This window comes from Phoenix dactylifera, chromosome 12 (assembly GCF_051530095.1).
Source record: "Phoenix dactylifera cultivar Ajwa chromosome 12, Ajwa_hap1_PhDact_Kaust_v1.1, whole genome shotgun sequence".
In the NCBI taxonomy this organism is placed as follows: Eukaryota; Viridiplantae; Streptophyta; class Magnoliopsida; order Arecales; family Arecaceae; genus Phoenix; species Phoenix dactylifera.
This window is the reverse complement of record NC_143201.1, coordinates 15,283,179-15,302,078: the sequence shown is the minus strand read 5'-3', so window position 1 is coordinate 15,302,078 and position 18,900 is coordinate 15,283,179. Positions and strand designations below refer to the sequence as shown.

Here is an 18,900-nt window from a genome sequence, read left to right as displayed (position 1 = left end):
AACGAGGAATCGAGGCCAATCCTGAGAAGATCCGAGCCCTCCAGGAGATGACGCCTCCCGGGACGGTCAAGGAGGTACAACGGCTAACAGACCGAGTTGCAGCTCTCGGGAGATTCATCTCCCGCTCGGCCGAGCGCTGCCTTCCATTCTTTGCAGCCCTCAAGAAGCCGAAGAACTTTTTATGGTCGGATGAGTGCCAGCAATCTTTTGAAGAGCTCAAGCATCTCCTGGCTTCCCCTCCCCAGCTCACAAAGCCTCAACAGGGTGAGCTCCTCTACTTATATCTAGCTGTTTCCCCTGTGGCAATAAGCTCGGTCCTGGTCCGAGAGGAGGGCAAACTCCAAAAGCCAGTATATTACACCAGCCGGGTCTTGAGGAATGCTGAGACCCGATACTCCAAGCTGGAGAAGACTGTCTATGCTCTGGTCATCTCGGCTCGGAGGCTCCGACCCTACTTCCAAGCTCATACAGTGGCTGTGCTGACCGACCAGCCTGTCAAGCAGATCCTGCAGAGATCAGACCGTGCGGGTCGGATCACTAAATGGGCTATCGAGCTCGGGAAATTCGACCTCGAGTACCGACCCAGACCGGCGATCAAAGCACAAGCGCTCGCAGACTTTATAGTCGAGTGCACCATACTGGATGAGGCCGAGCCCGAGCCCGAGCCACCAACGGAGCAGACCCCGAGTTTGACATGGACTCTGCATGTCGATGACTCTTCAAACTCGGGGGGTAGCGGAGCGGGACTTATCCTCACCAGCCCGGAGGGGGTGGTCGCCGAGCAAGCCAAAGAGCTAGGAGTGAAGGACTTAAAGGCCTTCAGTGATTCTCAGCTCGTCGTCAATCAAATCATGGGCGACTTCGAAGCTAGAGACCCGACTATGCAAAAGTATCTTCAGAAGGTACGGGATCTCATCGCGACCTTGGAATCTTTTCACATTCAACATGTTGCCAGGTCGGAGAATCTTAGGGCCGACCAGCTGTCAAAACTGGCGTCCTCCCGTATGAGCGAGCTTCCCAAGGAGGCAGCACTGGAGTATCTCCAAAAGCCCAGTATAGACGAGCCCGAGCAGACCCTCTGCACTGAGTTCGAGCCAAGCTGGATGGATGAACTCACCAGCTATCTACAAGGCGAAATCCTCCCTACTGACGAACGAGAGGCTCGCCGAATAAAGCGCTCCGCCACCCGGTACATACTGCATGAGGAAAAGCTTTATCGAAAATCTTTCACATCTCCCCTCCTCAGATGCCTTCGCCCAACGGAGGCTGATTACGCCATGCGCGAAGTCCATGAAGGAATTTGTGGAAATCATCTGGGAGGACAAGCATTGGCCCATAAAATTCTACGCCAAGGATACTATTGGCCGACACTCCAGAAGGATGCTGTGGACTTCGTCCAAAGATATGACCGGTGCCAGAAGAACGCCAATATTCAACGCCGGCCCTCGGCTCCCTTAACCTCGATCAGCTCCCCTTGGCCTTTTACCCAGTGAGGAATTGACATCCTAGGGCCATTTTCACTGGCCACCGGGCAAAGGAAGTTCCTGGTCGTTTCCATCGACTATTTCACAAAATGGGTGGAAGCTGAGCCCCTTGCCCGGATCACCGAGCAGAAGATGCGGGATTTTGTCTGAAAGTCCATAATCTGCAGATTCGGGCTCCCCCGCATCCTTATCTCTGATAACGGTCGCCAGTTTGACAACATTCACTTCAGAGAATTCTGCTCCGAGCTTGGCATTGACCACCGCTTCACCTCGGTCGCGCACCCTCAGACGAACGGAGAAACCGAGGTAACAAACCGTACTATTTTGCAGGGTCTCAAAGCCAGGCTCGACAAATCCAAAGGACAGTGGGTCGAAGACCTATACAATGTCCTGTGGGCTTACCGGACCACGTTCCGTGTCCCCACCGGCGAGACTCCCTTCAACCTAACATATGGAACGGAGGCTGTCATCCCACTAGAGATTGGGCTTCCTTCTCCAAGAGTCGAGCATCATGATGCCAGCTCCAACTCTTCGCAACTCAGAAGCAACCTTGACCTAATCGAGGAAACAAGGGAGGCCGCCCGAGTTCGTATGGCGAGGTACCAGCAAAAGACAGCTCAGTACTACAACGCCAGGGTCAAAGTCAAATCTTTCAGACCAGGGGACCTTGTCCTCAGAAGAGCTGAAGCCTCCCGACCAACTAAGCAAGGGAAGCTGACCCCGAATTGGGAAGGACCTTACCGAGTCACGCGCATCCGCCGACCCGGAACTTATAAACTAGAGTCTCTAGACGGGACTCCCATTCCACGAAGCTGGAGCTCTGAAAATCTCCGCGTGTACCACCAGTAGAACCCCAAGGGGTCCCCCATTATTCAACTATGAATTTCATTTTATGGATTTCATTTTATGATGTCCTGCGTACTTATTTCAAGCTCACCAATTTTTCTGATTATCCCATGGTGCCAGGTTTATTTCTCCTCCCCTGACCACGGTTGGGATGCCCCGATGTTTCGGGATGATGGAGTACCTACGTGGACTCCCTGAAGATGCTCGTGAATTCGTGATGCGCTCTCCATCCACCAACGAGCTCGGCTCGTTTTCCATCGGCCAATGAGCTCGGCTCGTTCTCCTACCCTGACCACGGTTAGGATGCCCCGAGACGTCGGGATGCCCCGATAAGTCGGAAAGACTCGAGACGTCGAGGTGCGGTTTTGATTGACCGGACGAGCTCGGCTCGTTCTCCATCGACTTCCACCGACGAGCTCGGCTCGTTCTCCATCGGCCAACGAGCTCGGCTCGTTCTCCTACCCTGACCACGGTCAGGATGCCCCGAGACGTCGGGATGCCCCGATAAGTCGGGAAGACTCGAGACGTCGAGGTACGGTCTTGATTGACCAGACGAGCTCGGCTCGTTCTCCATCGACTTCCACCAACGAGCTCGGCTCGTTCTCCTACCCTGACCACGGTCAGGATGCCCCGAGACGTCGGGATGCCCCGATAAGTCGGGAAGACTCGAGACGTCGAGGTGCGGTCTTGATTGACCAGACGAGCTCGGCTCGTTCTCCATCGACTTTCACCGACGAGCTCGGCTCGTTCTCCATCGGCCAACGAGCTCGGCTCGTTCTCCTACCCTGACCACGGTCAGGATGCCCCGAGACGTCGGGATGCCCCGATAAGTCGGGAAGACTCGAGATGTCGAGGTGCGGTCTTGATTGACCAGACGAGCTCGGCTCGTTCTCCATCGACTTCCACCGACGAGCTCGGCTCATTCTCCATCGGCCAACGAGCTCGGCTCGTTCTCCTACCCTGACCACGGTCAGGATGCCCCGAGACGTCGGGATGCCCCGATAAGTCGGAAAGACTCGAGACGTCGAGGTGCGGTCTTGATTGACCAGACGAGCTCGGCTCGTTCTCCATCGACTTCCACCGACGAGCTCGGCTCGTTCTCCATCGGCCAACGAGCTCGGCTCGTTCTCCTACCCTGACCACGGTCGGGATGCCCCGAGACGTCGGGATGCCCCGATAAGTCGGGAAGACTCGAAACGTCGAGGTGCGGTCTTGATTGACCAGACGAGCTCGGCTCGTTCTCCATCGACTTCCACCGACGAGCTCGGCTCGTTCTCCATCGGCCAACGAGCTCGGCTCGTTCTCCTACCCTGACCACGGGCAGGATGCCCCGAGACGTCGGGATGCCCCGATAAGTCGGGAAGACTCGAGACGTCGAGGTGCGGTCTTGATTGACCAGACGAGCTCGTTAGATTTCTCTCTCGACGTCCTCAAAGAGCGGACCCCGAGCAGAGCGTCTTCGGTCGCCTCGGCAAAAAAACAACCGCGGTACCAGGTACCTATTTATTTAATGTTTTTACATTATCTTACCTGTTCTTGGATTTCTCTGCCGACGTCCTCAAAGAACGGACTCCGAGCAGAGCGTCTTCGGTCGCTTCGGAGAAAAAACAACCGCGGTACCAGGTACTCATTTATTTAATGTTTTTACATTATCTTACCTATTCTTGGATTTCTCTGCCGACGTCCTCAAAGAACGGACTCCGAGCAGAGCGTCTTCGGTCGCCTCGGCGAAAAAACAACCGCGGTACCAGGTACCCATTTATTTAATGTTTTTACATTATCTTACCTATTCTTGGATTTCTGCCGACGTCCTCAAAGGACGGACTCCGAGCAGAGCGTCTTCGGTCGCCTCGGCGAAAAAACAACCGCGGTACCAGGTGCCCATTTATTTAATGTTTTTACATTATCTTACCTATTCTTGGATTTCTCTGCCGACGTCCTCAAAGAACGGACTCCGAGCAGAGCGTCTTCGGTCGCCTCGGCGAAAAAACAACCGCGGTACCAGGTACCCATTTATTTAATGTTTTTACATTATCTTACCTATTCTTGGATTTCTCTGCCGACGTCCTCAAAGAACGGACTCCGAGCAGAGCGTCTTCGGTCGCCTCGGCGAAAAAACAACCGCGGTACCAGGTACCCATTTATTTAATGTTTTTACATTATCTTACCTATTCTTGGATTTCTCTGCCGACGTCCTCAAACGACGGACTCCGAGCAGAGCGTCTTCGGTCGCCTCGGCGAAAAAACAACCGCGGTACCAGGTACCCATTTATTTAATGTTTTTACATTATCTTACCTATTCTTGGATTTCTCTGCCGACGTCCTCAAAGGACGGACTCCGAGCAGAGCGTCTTCGGTCGCCTCGGCGAAAAAACAACCGCAGTACCAGGTACCCATTTATTTAATGTTTTCACATTATCCTACCTATTCTTAGATTTCTCTCTCGACGTCCTCAAAGAGTGGACCCCGAGCAGAACGTCTTCAGTCGCTTCGGCGTGAAAATGCTCACGGTACTAGCAAGCTTAATTTATACTAAGTCCGGTGAATCCCCGTCACGAGCTGACGAGCATTCAACCCATTCGTTGGAAAAGAATCCGGTCCGCCCCGGTAACTCGAGGCTCGGACCCAAAGTTCACTAACTTTACTGAAAAGTTAGTCCTAATAACCGCCCTAGGGCTCGGTCGTACTCTGGACCAGGCTCAGAAAGACTCTTCGAGCCCAAATCCCTTTAGGCATAAGCATTACTGTACCACTGGCCGAAGGGCCGAGCAATGGAGCTCGGCGAGCCGAACCTAAATCCGAACCCTGTGGCGAACGAAGTCGAGGCCATAGAGCCCATATCCTTGGAACCTAAAATGGATCCGAGCAGAGAAACTTGCAATCTACAACAGACGAGTTTCCAAAAACGTATATTCATTTCAAAAGAAGGCCCGTAGGCCAAGTACAAAGATTCGGGCTCGGCCCTTACAAGTGTGGGGACCATCCCGACTTAACAAAAAACAACAAATTACACTTTAAGACTCGAGTTCGACTACTTCGGCTCCAGCGGTGTCGGGAGCGGCTGGCTCAGCAGTCGGGACCTCTTCAATGGCCTCGGCGGCAGCAGGAGCAGCCTCGGGGGCGACCTCGGCGACTTCAAGGATGGCTTCGGCCGCCTCGGCCAGACCTCCCTGGTCGGCCTCCGGGGTGTCCGCCTCCGCCTCCGGCCTTTCAACCCCTGCTCCCGGTTGAAGCAGGTTCACGTCAAAATCCGGGAGGAGTCGCCGCAGTTGGTTGCGGAAGTCCCGGAAGCCCTGAATCAGCCCGTTCACGCCCTCCTCTGCTAGGAGGTCGTGAAACTCCTCCGACTCCCGGAAGAGCGTCACCGCGTTCTGAGCTTGCTCCCGAGCCTCGAGCTCCCGAGCCTCATGATATGCGGCCTTCCGCTCGAGGGTTCTTATTTCCCGCTCGAGCTCTAAGTGTCGGAGGCGGGCATTCCCCACCTCCTGCTCGCGGGAGGCCAGCGCCAGCTCGGCCTCGGCCAGACGAGCCTCTGCGGCGCGCACTTCAGACCTTGTCAGTGTATGCGCGCCCTTCTCCTCATCGAGCTCGGCGGTCAGAGCTCGGATTTCTTCCTCAGCTGCTCCCACTCTTGTTTGGAGCACCTGACGCTCGGCCTCGGAGGCCTGGCACCTCGCCTCGGCCTCCTCATATCCACGCTGATACCTCCGGGCCCGCTCCCGGTAGTCCTGGACGACGTGCATCAGCGTTTCTGTCTCATGCAAGTGCTGTAAAAGAGACGTAAAAAAAAAAAACATTAGGCGCTACGAGTAAAAATTTTCACAAATTACACGGACGAAAAAATTAACTTACCCGGACGGCATTGCAGAGGGTAGCGTCCATGAAAGCATTATAGCTCATGGACCGAATCCTGGCCTGGTCAGCCGAGAGCAGCGCGACCCGAAATATTTCGCGCGCCACTCGAGGGTTGTCGAGGGCTGAATCGCCCTCGTATACCGACCAGACGGGTACAAGGGGCACCCGCTCCCCCGAGCCTGATGGGCCTGGAAGGTCAGCACCGGGTGGCCTGGATGGAGCCGACCCCGAGGCCCCCTGACTGCTCCCCGGCTCGGAGCTAGAAGGCTGGGGTCGGACAAGCGGCCGATCTGACTGCCGCATCGCTGAAGCGGGGCGCGCAAGCGCGAGACCCGCAGGACTCCTCCCCTGGTCGGCAACTGAAGCATCCTGCCGACCAGGGACTTGTGCCAAGGGCACCGGGCATGGGAGCACCACCGAAGCTCCCCGGGAGCCCGTGCCCCTGGAATTCGCGCCCTCACTCCGACCAGCGGCGGAGTGCGCGGGGCGAGAAGGGCCCGCCTCGGAGTGCGCGGGGCAAGAAGGGCCCGCCTCAGCCACTGCTGTCGCCGGGGCCGCCGAGGTCGCCGAGACCTTTGCCTTTTTTCTCGGCTCGGTGGGCTCGCCCAAGAGCTCGGCCGCCCTCTTCTGGAAGCGGGCGTAGAGGACCTCACTCTTAGTCACCATCTTTGCGATATCTGCAAAGGCAAGCAGGATTAGAACATTAGAACAGCAATAAAACGAAAAAGATACTGTTACTATCCTTACCGTGGGGACGCGCCGAGCTCAGGCCCACGTTCACCAGAGCGTCCTCACTTATGAGGCCGTTCAGTAAAATGCCGTCCCCGAGGCTGCGGATGGTGTCGACGATCCCCTGCTCGCGTGGAGAAAGCTGGGGGGGCTTATTGATAGACCTGAGCTGGGCCGATCTCCACCTAGGGTCGTACCCCCATGACCGTTCGGAACCTAAGAAGAAGAATTTCTTCTTCCAGTCATGAATAGACGAAGGGGCACCATGAAAAAGTGGCCTACCCGCCCGAAGGGCAATATAGAGCCACTCTCCGTCTCCCGGATTCGACTTTAAAATAAGAAGCCGCCGGAAAACGTTGACAGAGGTCGGAATCCCGTGCAGTAAGCACAGCGACAGGAAACCGATAACTGTCCTCCAGGCGTTCGGAGCAAGTTGTGCCGGAACCAGTTGGTATACCGTCAACAACTCATTCACGAAGCCGTGAAGAGGAAATCGTAGGCCGGCCCAGAGTGATTCTAGATACACTCCGATCCGGCCTACCGGAGGATCGGTTACCCGATCCCCCCTCCTGGCGGGCTCCAAACGGAACCCGTGAAGAGGGAAAAACCACTCTTCGGTCATTTCGACCTCCAGGACGCTCATGGTGGACTCGACTTCGCTTGGGATAGAACCCATTGGAAGAAAAAGGAAGACTAGGAAGAAAAAGGGAGACCTGAGAGAAACGCCGGAGAAAAAAGAACTTCGGACTGTAAAAAGCTGGAAGAAGAAGGCAATAAGAAGAGGACGGAAGGCCAGGGGAGAGTTTATATAGACCTCCCCAACGGCCCGGATCAGCGAGAAAAATGCTGTATCCCGTTTGGATTACGACCGGCCCGAAAGACAGAGCGCCGCATTTAACTCAGGTTGACGCTTCGGACACCGAAGCGCCCCATCGGATCGTGCGGCCCCATCATGAGCCCACGACGCGAGAACGCTTCGGAGAAAGCATCCCAATAATGAGATATTTCGAAAAGGAGGAGACGCCGCCTATTAAAGGCACCTCAAAGCGCTCGATAATTTAAAACGCGCAATAAATTAAAATTTTCGGAATCCGAAATGACCCAACTAAAGCTACTTCCCGCGCTCAAGCTGGAAGCCAGCTGGAACTCGGAAGTCGGGGGGTAGTGTTGGGGGAAAAACCCAAGTCATATCGCCACGGAGGCGCTCGGCCAAAGAGCGCCGACCAGAAAGGCGCTCGGCGAAAGAGCGCCGACCAGGAAGGCGCTCGATTAGAAAGCGCCGACCAGAGGGAAATACCGGCAAATAGAGGCGCTCGACCAAAGGGCGCCGAACAGAAGGGTGCTCAGCTAAGAGAGCGCCGATCAGAAGAGGCCCAACCAAAGCGCCAAGTAGAGGCGCTCGATTAGAAGGTGCTCGCCCAAAGGGCGCCGACCAGAAGTACTAGAAGCAACCCCGCCACAGGGCGCCCCGCTGGGCGACCAGCTCGGCTCGGCATCCTTGCCGAGCCGATGCCCTCACTAAATACTTGATCTCCGCCTAACCTTTTAAAGATCTGACGGCTATATACACGACTCCACTAAAACTTGCCACCATCTCTGAGCCGTCAAGGCACAAGATCTCCGCAGGTATTTTGGCACGACCTATCATTAATGCACGAGACCCACTCAAGTCTCCGGAGCACTCAGTCATTTAATGAACACGGCCCAAGACGATCTCCGGATCGCTGAACCATCAAAGCATATGGCTCTCCCTGACCGCCGGTTCACTCGGTAATAAATGCACTTACCGTCTATGAACCCCAGGCCCACTACGGCCGACGGTTCAACCACTCCAACGGGTCTGATCACCCACGACAACTCCCTGACTCCGGCCTGATTCGGCCTTATTCTCCACTACGCCATTAATGGGCCAAATCGTACCCAATTATCACGAAAGAAGACAAATTCTCCTGTCACCTCCCAGGTAACATAATGTCCTTCTATAAAAGGGAACCTGGGAGGAAAGAGGAGGGGGACCGGAAGAAGAAAGAAGAAAACAGCACAGACACAATTGAACAAAATATTCTCTTTATCTTCTCCACATATCTGCCCCCTCTGACTTAAGCATCGGAGGGCCGGCGCCGGAAAGCCCGGCCACCGGCTCTTTTTTGCAGAACAGGACGCACTCTTCTTCGCTCACCCCCTCCACGGAGGACGCAGCCGGCCGGCGCACCGCCGTCCGCCCTCCCGGCAGCGGAGCTCCTCCTCTCCTGGTTTCGCGGTGGCCCCCGGGTCCAATTTCCAGCAACAGTTATCTATGAGTTTTTTTTTAAAACAAACAGATAACCATAAAGCATGATTTACGTAAAAAGCATTTCACAGAAAACAAAACCAATTTTTCGTAAAATTCAATTTTCCAGGCTTTGTGATTTCCAGTTTTAGCAAAATTGGTTCTGTGACGAACCAAACAATCATTTTCGTAAAACTCATTCAATTTGATTTTTATATTAACATGTTTTGTTAAAGCTCGCAAACCAAACAGTCCCTAAGATCAGCATATTGTTCTCATGCACTCAGCCTACAGGGGAAAAAAATAGCACACTATTCCAGCAAGAAAAAAATACACATCTCTATTTTCTTTGCTTCTTTTCACAATTCCAAAGGGATTTCGTTTTATATTTATTTGAGAATTTCCACGTTAAACCTGCAAAGATCCGAATATTTTCCCCAGATCTTCCATTTTTTTGCAATAAAAACCAAGAACAAGATAGTTATCATGATTTAAAATAACTGTTTTAGCATGAATTCCTGAAAATTAGTTAGATGGCTATGACAGAATTGAAGGTACACCACTGAGGATGCTCACCTATCTGCCGTAAAAATGGCCCAAGCAAGAACGCATGCATTCATCCTAAAAGGGCATCTCAGTGCACGAGATTTCTACCACTGCAAGGTCTGGGCATCCTGGCGCATGAGGCATTTCAGTGCAAAATAGTTAAAGGTGTACTGAGAACAATAGTTAAAATGAAAGAGAAGGACAAACTACCGTCAACTATGGTTGATATACTAAACACCAGCACTTGAATGAAACATACAATCACAACAATTAATACGAGCCAATGTGCCTAAATATCAAGGCAACCTCATGCCCCAACTGAACTACAATCTCCCATAACACATCATATACAAAATATCAGTGCAAAAATAATCGTGAAATTGTCGAAGCCAGAGTACAGTGGTATGTATACCTCATGGGTTAGCAACCCAAAACCAAGCCCTCTTTAGAAGTAGAAGTGACACGAAGAATTGCCTGAGCGCTTAAAGGGGATAGTTTGGCTTGGCAGAAGGCCTCCCAAGAATCTGCAGAATCTTCACTCGGTGAGGCATGAGACTTCTCATAGATGGTTTGCAATTCCAATGCCAGTGTCCTAGCAGCCTCTCTTGATTCAGGAAGCTGATCACTAAGCTGAGATGCTGCAACCTGGACGAGCTTATCAATCCCATATGCTTTAATTCCTTCCAGACCCTGCAAGATATAAGCCCGTTGAGTACACGAGCAAGAACACAAGCATGCTACAAGTTCATCACAAATCGCTCCAATTATCAGTATTAATACCATACATAACCTAAAACTAGAAGTTGTGAATTTTTTAACTAATGATGCAGTCTTCAAGTGAACAGCAGATCAATGGAAATATTGAATTGAAAAAAGAGCCTAGACGATCTTCAGACAATAGAATGGTTTGGTAATATGAACAACAGGAGATGAAGTGGAAAGCAAAAAAAGGAGTGCAACAAATTTTCAAGCAATGTATATAGACTTTAGATTTCAAACTAACAATCAAGGCTGTTTTCTTTCATAAAATTTCTAGCAGATGCTAAGTAGTCTTAATAATAAGTTTACTTACAATCAAACTCAACAAGAATAGCTAGGACTTTGAGTCTGTTTAAGCTTAAAGCCTGTAAGCAGGGAACTTCAACCAATCCTGAAAACCCAATATCCCCCGCATTACATTTACCACCAGATAAGAGCAGCTGAAGTCTGCAGCCAATCTACAGAAGTACTAGTTGGAAAGGGTCCTAATAGCTACCCTTTTTGGATAGTTTAAAACCACCACCAATATGATTGTTCGAATCAAGGTCCGTAGTCTCAGTACTAGGTATCAAACAGGTACTTACCAAGTTCAGGATGGATGGTATGCACCCCATAACTCCCAGCCCTTATTTTCTCACTCTTTATCACAGTGCGAAAGTAGAGGTACTGGACTGGGAATCAAGGTATACATGCGGGTGAAAGTCAAATACGAACAAATGGGTTTTCAAGTATGAAAGTCGAGGGTCAACAGTCGCTTGCCCGAAATCAGGCGATATGTGTCGGTACCGAGTGGAACAAGGTGGTTTCGCTCAGTTCAGACTTCAGACAGCTAAGGACCAGTTCTGAACTGAACCAGCAAACCTACTTGGTTCCACACCGATTTGGTACAGTGCGCCTCGAACCAGGTGGTTTGGGTTGGTTCGAATTCAGGTAAATACATCTTTCAAGTTTCAACTGACAACTCAGAATGGAGAGGCACTTTAACCATTTCCAGCTTTTTGCTTTTTTCAAGTCCCTGTATCAGGTTTAAGGGACCAATGTAAACTTTAGGGCCAGTAGAAAGTTTTAAAGATTTACCATCTGTTCTCATGTTTAATCTTTTGATCTTTCTAATAAAAAAATTTCAGATAGGGAAGGAGAGCCTAAACGAATCTGAATTCTGTCATTTTTGTCAAGGTTCAGATGGGGGAGGAGAGCCTTGATCAATCTGAATTCTGCCATTGTAATCCTCTGCATCAATCAAATTACCAACACTTAGATAAGCAGTGAGAAAAATTTAAAGAACCTTCCACTTGCAGAGGTTTTGACCTTGTGATGTATAATCCATAAGACTAACAACAGATAGAATGATGGAATTCTTGTTACTGGGTGCTGTTTATGTTTTACATATTGTAAATAAGCGCATCAAAAATATATCCAATCACAGTCCAAAATACAGAAGTTACACATATTACAGTTCCAACCATAGCCCAAAAGACAGCTATACAGCAACCCAACTCCAGCCTGAATGGCCAAGTCTCTTGTCAGGTGTAATATTATCAATCCAAATTGGTAGAAAAATTATGTGTTCCTTCTCAGAATTTTCAAAAAATGATGCAACAAATGAGACTTTTCAGCATTTCAAAAAAGCAAAGCAAGAAGTGAAAAAATGAGTAAACAATACCAACATGCAGAGTCAGCCACATGAACCACCTTCAGGTACTTAACACTAATCAAGGACACATCCACTACCACAACGAGCTCCATGAAACTTTTTATAATGTTCCATCTGATATCCAGATCATTTTGATAAAAGTCAAAAGCTAACTCGAGATAGAGAGCTTCACATGATCAGTAAGCTTTAGCTCCACATGATCAAACACAGGGTACCAGTTTATTCTCTCATTTTTTTTATTTTCCACTGTTGATAACTTGAGAAACCCCAGCTCCTCCATCTTGAACAATTCTTTTTTTTTTCATTTAGGTATTGTAAGTGCATACCTAAAAACTCCATAATTTTGTCTGCACTAAACAGGTATAGTTATTGCATTCAAAGTAAAGCCTCAAGTATCTAGAAGCAGGATTTAGGTAATGAATCTGACTAGAAAACATTTTCTGTGGTTCCCATCAAATCTCCTTTAAAAATTAGCCTCATATAATCCTTTGCTTGATGGGAGATCCTGCAGTGAGAGTTACATGATTGCAGTTTCTCAATTACATGTCACAGGGTCACAGGCAATACTAACATGAAGTGAGCCCCCCCCCCAAAAAAAAAAAAAAAAAATGAATGACAGTCTAACCCATAGATAGTGATTTCACAACAATAAAATTATACATAATGACTGTAAATTCAACTATTATAGATTTTCATATGCAAACCAAAGCTCTGGCACCATTATTAAAAAGTAAAAAAACAGACAAGAATAACCAAGTTACTTCTGAAGGGATGATTTTGACTGTAGGCCACGTTTCTACAAAGGGTTTACAATTGCATATATAATCTTATGGAGTTGGTTACCAGAAAAATTCTTCTATAGCTAATTTCACTACCTGATCAAAACTAGCTTTTCTATGGTTCCCATATGACAAGAATTAACCACCGGCAATTTGACAAAATGCTACCCATAATATGACACAAATTCGTAGGTCAGTAATTTAGGTCCTAAACTTATTTCATATATTATTTAAGAGCAAGAATACCTCATGTGGAATATACAAATTTGAAAAGAAATGACTGGTCATTATTCTTTAAATAGATTTAAGATAAAATTCCATATGAACCTAACCAATCTACATCCTCCACTACCCATTCAAATCTATTATAATTCCAAGTTAACCGATTGACTCAACTCCCCAAGCAAGCAAATTGAATTAAAATTGATGAATGACCTGATGAATTGACGAGTCAGGGAGCTACAGGAAACTACTGCAGGATAAAATTTGAAATAAGCATAAAATTATATAGCAATATAAATATCTCTATTATGGCCAAAAAAAATCCAAATGCAGAACCTAGCTCAACCATCAAGCATTATTTTTAATGGTAAGATGTAAACTTACAAGTCGAGGTACACTCCTGCTAAAACACATAGATGCTTTTGCCCGTATTCGAGGATTCTTATTCTTAAGATAAGGCAGCAATTTTGGCAATAATAAAGAAGGAGAGATACAGGTTGTCATTGCTACTAGAGCTGTCTCAGCAGCTTCACAGACGAAACGTTTGTCTTGCGAAGATTTGAGAAGCAACTGCAAAAGCTGAATCCAGTATATACCAACAGCCTAATAAGTATCTTTTAATAATTTGCACGGTACTGTCAAGCATGTTAAGTACAGACAATAGAACAGTTTGGCATAAGGAACAACTGAAAAATAGAATGACAGAAAAGGTCAGAAAATGGAAACATACCAGAGGATCAGATGAATCGATGACTGAATCGCTATAGATCTTAAAGATGTCCGCAGATGTCATAATTGCAGTCTTGCACACAGCACTTCTAGGATTTTTCAATGATTTTACAATCAAAGGAATCCCATCTCCTCTATTACCAAAATATAGAAAATAAAACAGTATTAAAAAATAAAGCTGGATCATATCTAATAAAGAACTGTTTCTTGAACCAAAAAGAATACAACTAAATTATATATCTCAAATAAAATATTGTATAAGAGAAAGAGACTTACAACATCTCAAGCAGTTTTTCCTTGTGATATATTGCTAATTGGCGCACATTGTTGAGTGCTTCACATATTAGAACCCAATCCTTTGAGTCTAATCTTGTTAAAAGTGTCTACATAAAATGAAAGGACATTAAAAAATTGTTATATATGAAAACAAAAATAGAATATCGATGCTTACAAAAGTCTAGTATACATGGGACATACAAATAAAGAAACCAGGAATGTTAAAGGATTAACTATACATTGAGACTTGAATCCACATCTGGAAGATCTGTCAAGTTCTCAGAATCTATGTACTCAACTTCTGAATTTCCTGCCTCAACTCCATTGTTCCCTAAATTACATTCTGAAACTTTGTTCAGGCATTTGTCAACTATTTCATTGCTATTCTCGATGTACGGCTTGATAAAGCTTCCTTTACTAGAACCGTCAGTTTTCCTCTCCAATCCTGGAACAGGAAGTACATTGAGATCTCTGAGGGCCTTCCCTGACATTTTTTTATCTTGGAAATCTGGGTAAAAAAAAAGAAGACAAGTAAGGATTGCATGACATACCAAATCAAAACCATCAAGCCTTGTCTTAACCAGATGGAACTAGTAAAACAGCAAATATAGGCAAAAATTGAGATAGTAAAATGACTATATCTAACAATAAAACAAGACAAAACTGATATATTGAAATGCATAAACATAATAATCTAATATTTTCCAATTAATTTAAAAATTAAAACAATAGTGATACACCATCTCAATCAACTTGTACATGTGGACTAGAATTAAGTGCTTAATAATGGCTTCCCACTGAAATGCAAAAGAAAACCACAATAGATTAGTTGTTTTTGAGGAATGTGGAGGAGAAACTGAACCAAAGTAAAAAGAAAGTATTGTCAATTTCCAAATGAAAATACGCATCCCATGCATAGATGCCTTCACAGGTATTGTCAATTCCTAATAAAAGTATGCATGCCACTACATGCTCTCAGTGGTCTAGCACCATGAGTTATGCTCATAATAATTATTAGAATACAATTGCAGAAAAATATAAGAAAACATGTAAACCTCTAGTTGATACTTAACATAAAGAGCAAAGGTTCTACTCAAGGTCCGTAATCTCGGTACTTGGTACTATATCAATACATTACCGGTACGGTATGGTCGGGTCTGATACAGTACGCAACTATGCATCTTGTACGAAGACAGCTCATGACCTTTTTTAATCACTTTTTTTGTCACAATATTGCATGAAACAGAGTGGTAAAGTCGGTATGGTATAGTATGCACACCGATTTTGGAAGGTACAGGGTGGTGCCATACAGTTCCGCTCAGTTCAGGTCAGTACGGGCCGGTTTGGGGCTTGTACCAACACGAATGGTGCTTCATGCCGGTTCCAACCTAGTACGGGTCAGTACTGGTTCAAGGCGATATGACAAACATTGGTTCTACTACAAGTAGTACCTGTTAATGATTGATAGCTAGTTCCTATGCAAAGAAAGGAATGGATGTTAGCTAGTTGTGTAATAATAACAATGGCATTGTGATTTCCTAATTGGAATGATCTGTGCTAATAGGAAGCTCAAAAGTGTCGGAGTGTGTGACAAAAGAGGCATACTACTGTTTCTGCAAACTAAATCAATGCAATGCATCCTTGGATACTACATGATGGACATGTTACAATTGCTAATTGCTCCGGTCACTAAATATGCTGTCTCTTTACAAGTTAAATGTTTTATTTTCCTTGAGAAATATTATTAATTGGTACATCTGAAAGAAACTTAAATGACTTTTTAGAATTCTCTAGCATATCAAGTTAATTTTGGCCCAAATGGTTCTGTGAGAAGAATGAACAAGATGCAAGTCTATGGCATGCAAATATAGATTTGTTTTGGTGACTTAACAGTTAAATCAACTAATTACCGCATTCCGCTAGGCCAAGCTCCAAAATAACTTCAACATATAATGATCAGCGAAGAATTCTCAAAATAAAAAACAAAAGTACCCAAATGGTGTAAGATAACACAAGATGCTTTATTTCATACTACCTTTCTTCTAAGAACAGAGGTGGGAGCACCAAAATGTGTTCATAAAAATGATGGAAAAATTACCTATGCCAAACACTTGGGGAAACACCTCCCAAGATTTGAAAATAGAACCTCCTCCAAGTGAGAAGGGTGAAAACATGACGCTATAGCCCTCCTTGCCACCATTATACTACTAATATGAGTCCGCCACTTCCAAATTAGAAACTTTGCACCCATTGTTAAATGGTACCGATATGTTCAACTGGGTGCCAGTTAAATGTCACAATAACCAGTAGCACTCACAAAGAACAACAATTTAGATTGTAAGTTTCTTGTCATATGTCACACATGAAGGTCTGATGTTGTGTAAGATTGGGATCAAGTTGTAAATTGTAGAGGGGCCTACACTAGATTCAATCGTAAATCAATCATAGATCGTAAGATCTTTTCTAACTTCTTTCAGAAATTCCTAAATATAAAAGAAATGTGAAAATTGAAATACAAGTCAACTATAAAGTGGATGAATAGAGAATAAAAAGCATGCGTACAAGTTTAGTTTTCACCAATTTAGGCTCATATACAGTATTTCTAATGGAACAAAAACATTTTGTTTCGTTATTCAAAATGTTTATATACTAATCATCATTTTAGTTGTCTCATATTTAGTTGTTAAAATTAGTCTTTGAAAAATGTTGTAATAAGGATCTATTTTTGGACTCCTCAGCCCATCAAGGTTATATTGACTATCTACCTTGTCTTTCAACTCAAGAAAAAGAAAGAAAATTTATTGAAATTTAATATTATACAGACTATTTACTTAAATAAATAAAGAAATGGCCCAAACATTATCATGAACACCAGAATAATACCTAACAGAAGCTTTATAGCTAAGTTTCGGCTGAAACTACGGAAACAAGAATCTGGGTGTCATTTCAATTAGATATGGGACAAAATGGATTGATTTTAGCCAAAAAGAGATCAATTTTGACCAAAGCTTCAAACCTTGATTTAAATATTGTGATCCTAAGCTGATCCTGATCCAAGGATGGGATCCAGATCGTTTAAAACCATTTTGATCTGGATCTCCAGATCATGAATTGTAAGATTTTGCAACAATGTGAAGGTCTAACTAAACCAAAACTGGTGTATCATGACCATGCCAACTTATTGCATAAAGATTCCCCACTATAGAAATAATACTATATAAATCTATAGAAAAACTGCTGGAGTTATCGTCAACACCAAGTTTGTTGTGTAGTCATAGCCTTTGGAAAGAAAAACATTCATCAAAATCATCTTAGTTCATATGTTTTGTTTTACACATAAAAGCTATAATTGGTGTAGATGACTTCAACTTTTACATTCCTGGTGCAAGGAAGGAATGAGGATAACATGAGTTATCTTTTCATAAAGAATTTGTTTCAGCTAAAAGGGAGAATCTATCTTTTCACTGAAATGGATCTTTTAGTTAGTTACAAACTATTTAGGTGGCTAAACAACCAACATCTACCATCATACTTCATGTCATTAAAGGATGCACCATTCGCAATCTACATAATCGAACAAGCAGATTGCCAGGTCCTTATCTTACTAGCAGTCTTCTAACGATCCATCAGCTATGCAATTAAACACTTTGATAATCAAACAGAACACAATTTACATGTTTTTAAATCAAATAAAGGCCGAGAAGATACCAAAGCGTAACTATAGATGATTTCGCATTCAAAATGTGCCAAATAATCCTCTTACTAGCAAAAATAAAGAATCACTAGCAACAAAAATCAGATATCTACTCATATGTTATTAGAGTTACTCGCCTAAGGTGAAAAGGTTGGATGTTATGCAGCAAAATAAGACAGGAACTATTATATATATATTAGCAGTACAGAAATATAGGGCAACGGCACAGACAAGTTGTGCAAGATCAATAGTTATGATTAATTTTCTAAAAATATCAAAAACTCCACAGGTACTTTAATGCTCGTACAGAAGTAAACAGAAGATTAGCCAAGACTTAAAGAGACAAATTCAACACGATCTGGCTCATGAGAGAGGGGGGGTATACTTCGAAGACCGGGGAATCTTTGATATCTCTCTCGGCTTCTTCGGGTTGATTCTCCGAAGAAGAAGAAGTCCTGGATCTGGATTTATGGAAGGGAATGAGGGTGGGATCGAAATGGAGGGGTTTTAGAGGAGAGAAATGGATCTAGGGTTTTGGAGAGACACGGAGAGAGAGGGAGAGAGAGATGAAGACTCACCTGCTCGAAGAACTCCCCGGCGGTCGACTTGGCGAGGGTGGTGTCGCCACTCCGGAGTGCTCCGTTACACGGGAGAGAGTACAGAGAGGACAGGGTAAGTAGGCCCAATAAGCGACTTGAGGGGTTTTTTTTTTTCCTTTTGTTTTTTTATTTTTTCCCCCAAGCCGGCCGGCCTCCTTCGATAGCAACAACCAACATTCTCCGAGTAATTTATTAATAAATAATTCTTGAATCATTTTTAGATTTATGTTTTGTGTGGATGATTCTTCTAGGTGGAGGAATATATCAGGAATCATTCAATAATTCATGTATTGTATGTAAATTTATTGATTTGTTATCAATATATCTGCATATTAATTATGAAATCTGCATGCAAGTCGAAAGCATTAATTTTGTAAACAAAATTAATATAAAGTTATAGGTAATAAATCACAAAAAAATTAATTATAAATAGTTTGGTCTATATTAATGACATGGTTA

At 45.3% G+C, this 18,900-nt stretch overlaps 1 protein-coding gene across 3 annotated transcripts; it reads right to left on the bottom strand.

Annotated features, from left to right (window-relative positions):
* Nucleotides 1-9,936: 9,936 nt before the first annotated feature.
* On the bottom strand, nt 9,937-18,543 carry LOC103717464 (uncharacterized). 3 transcript variants are annotated; one of them, XM_017845278.5, is made up of 7 exons: nt 18,421-18,532; nt 18,228-18,303; nt 14,388-14,656; nt 14,149-14,255; nt 13,874-14,006; nt 13,528-13,722; nt 9,937-10,419 (listed from the first exon to the last, which is right to left on the bottom strand). In XM_017845278.5, the coding sequence occupies exons 3-7, from the start codon at nt 14,637-14,639 to the stop codon at nt 10,150-10,152; spliced, it is 957 nt and encodes a 318-aa protein (XP_017700767.1). In that variant the 5' UTR covers nt 14,640-14,656; nt 18,228-18,303; nt 18,421-18,532; the 3' UTR covers nt 9,937-10,149. The 3 variants fall into 3 exon arrangements, with proteins under 3 accessions (XP_017700767.1, XP_008804087.1, XP_089782724.1); XM_008805865.6 differs by lacking the exon at nt 18,228-18,303 and having other exon boundaries at nt 18,421-18,543; XM_089926598.1 differs by lacking the exons at nt 18,228-18,303; nt 18,421-18,532 and adding an exon at nt 15,428-15,568.
* Between the last annotated feature and the right edge of the window lie 357 nt (nt 18,544-18,900).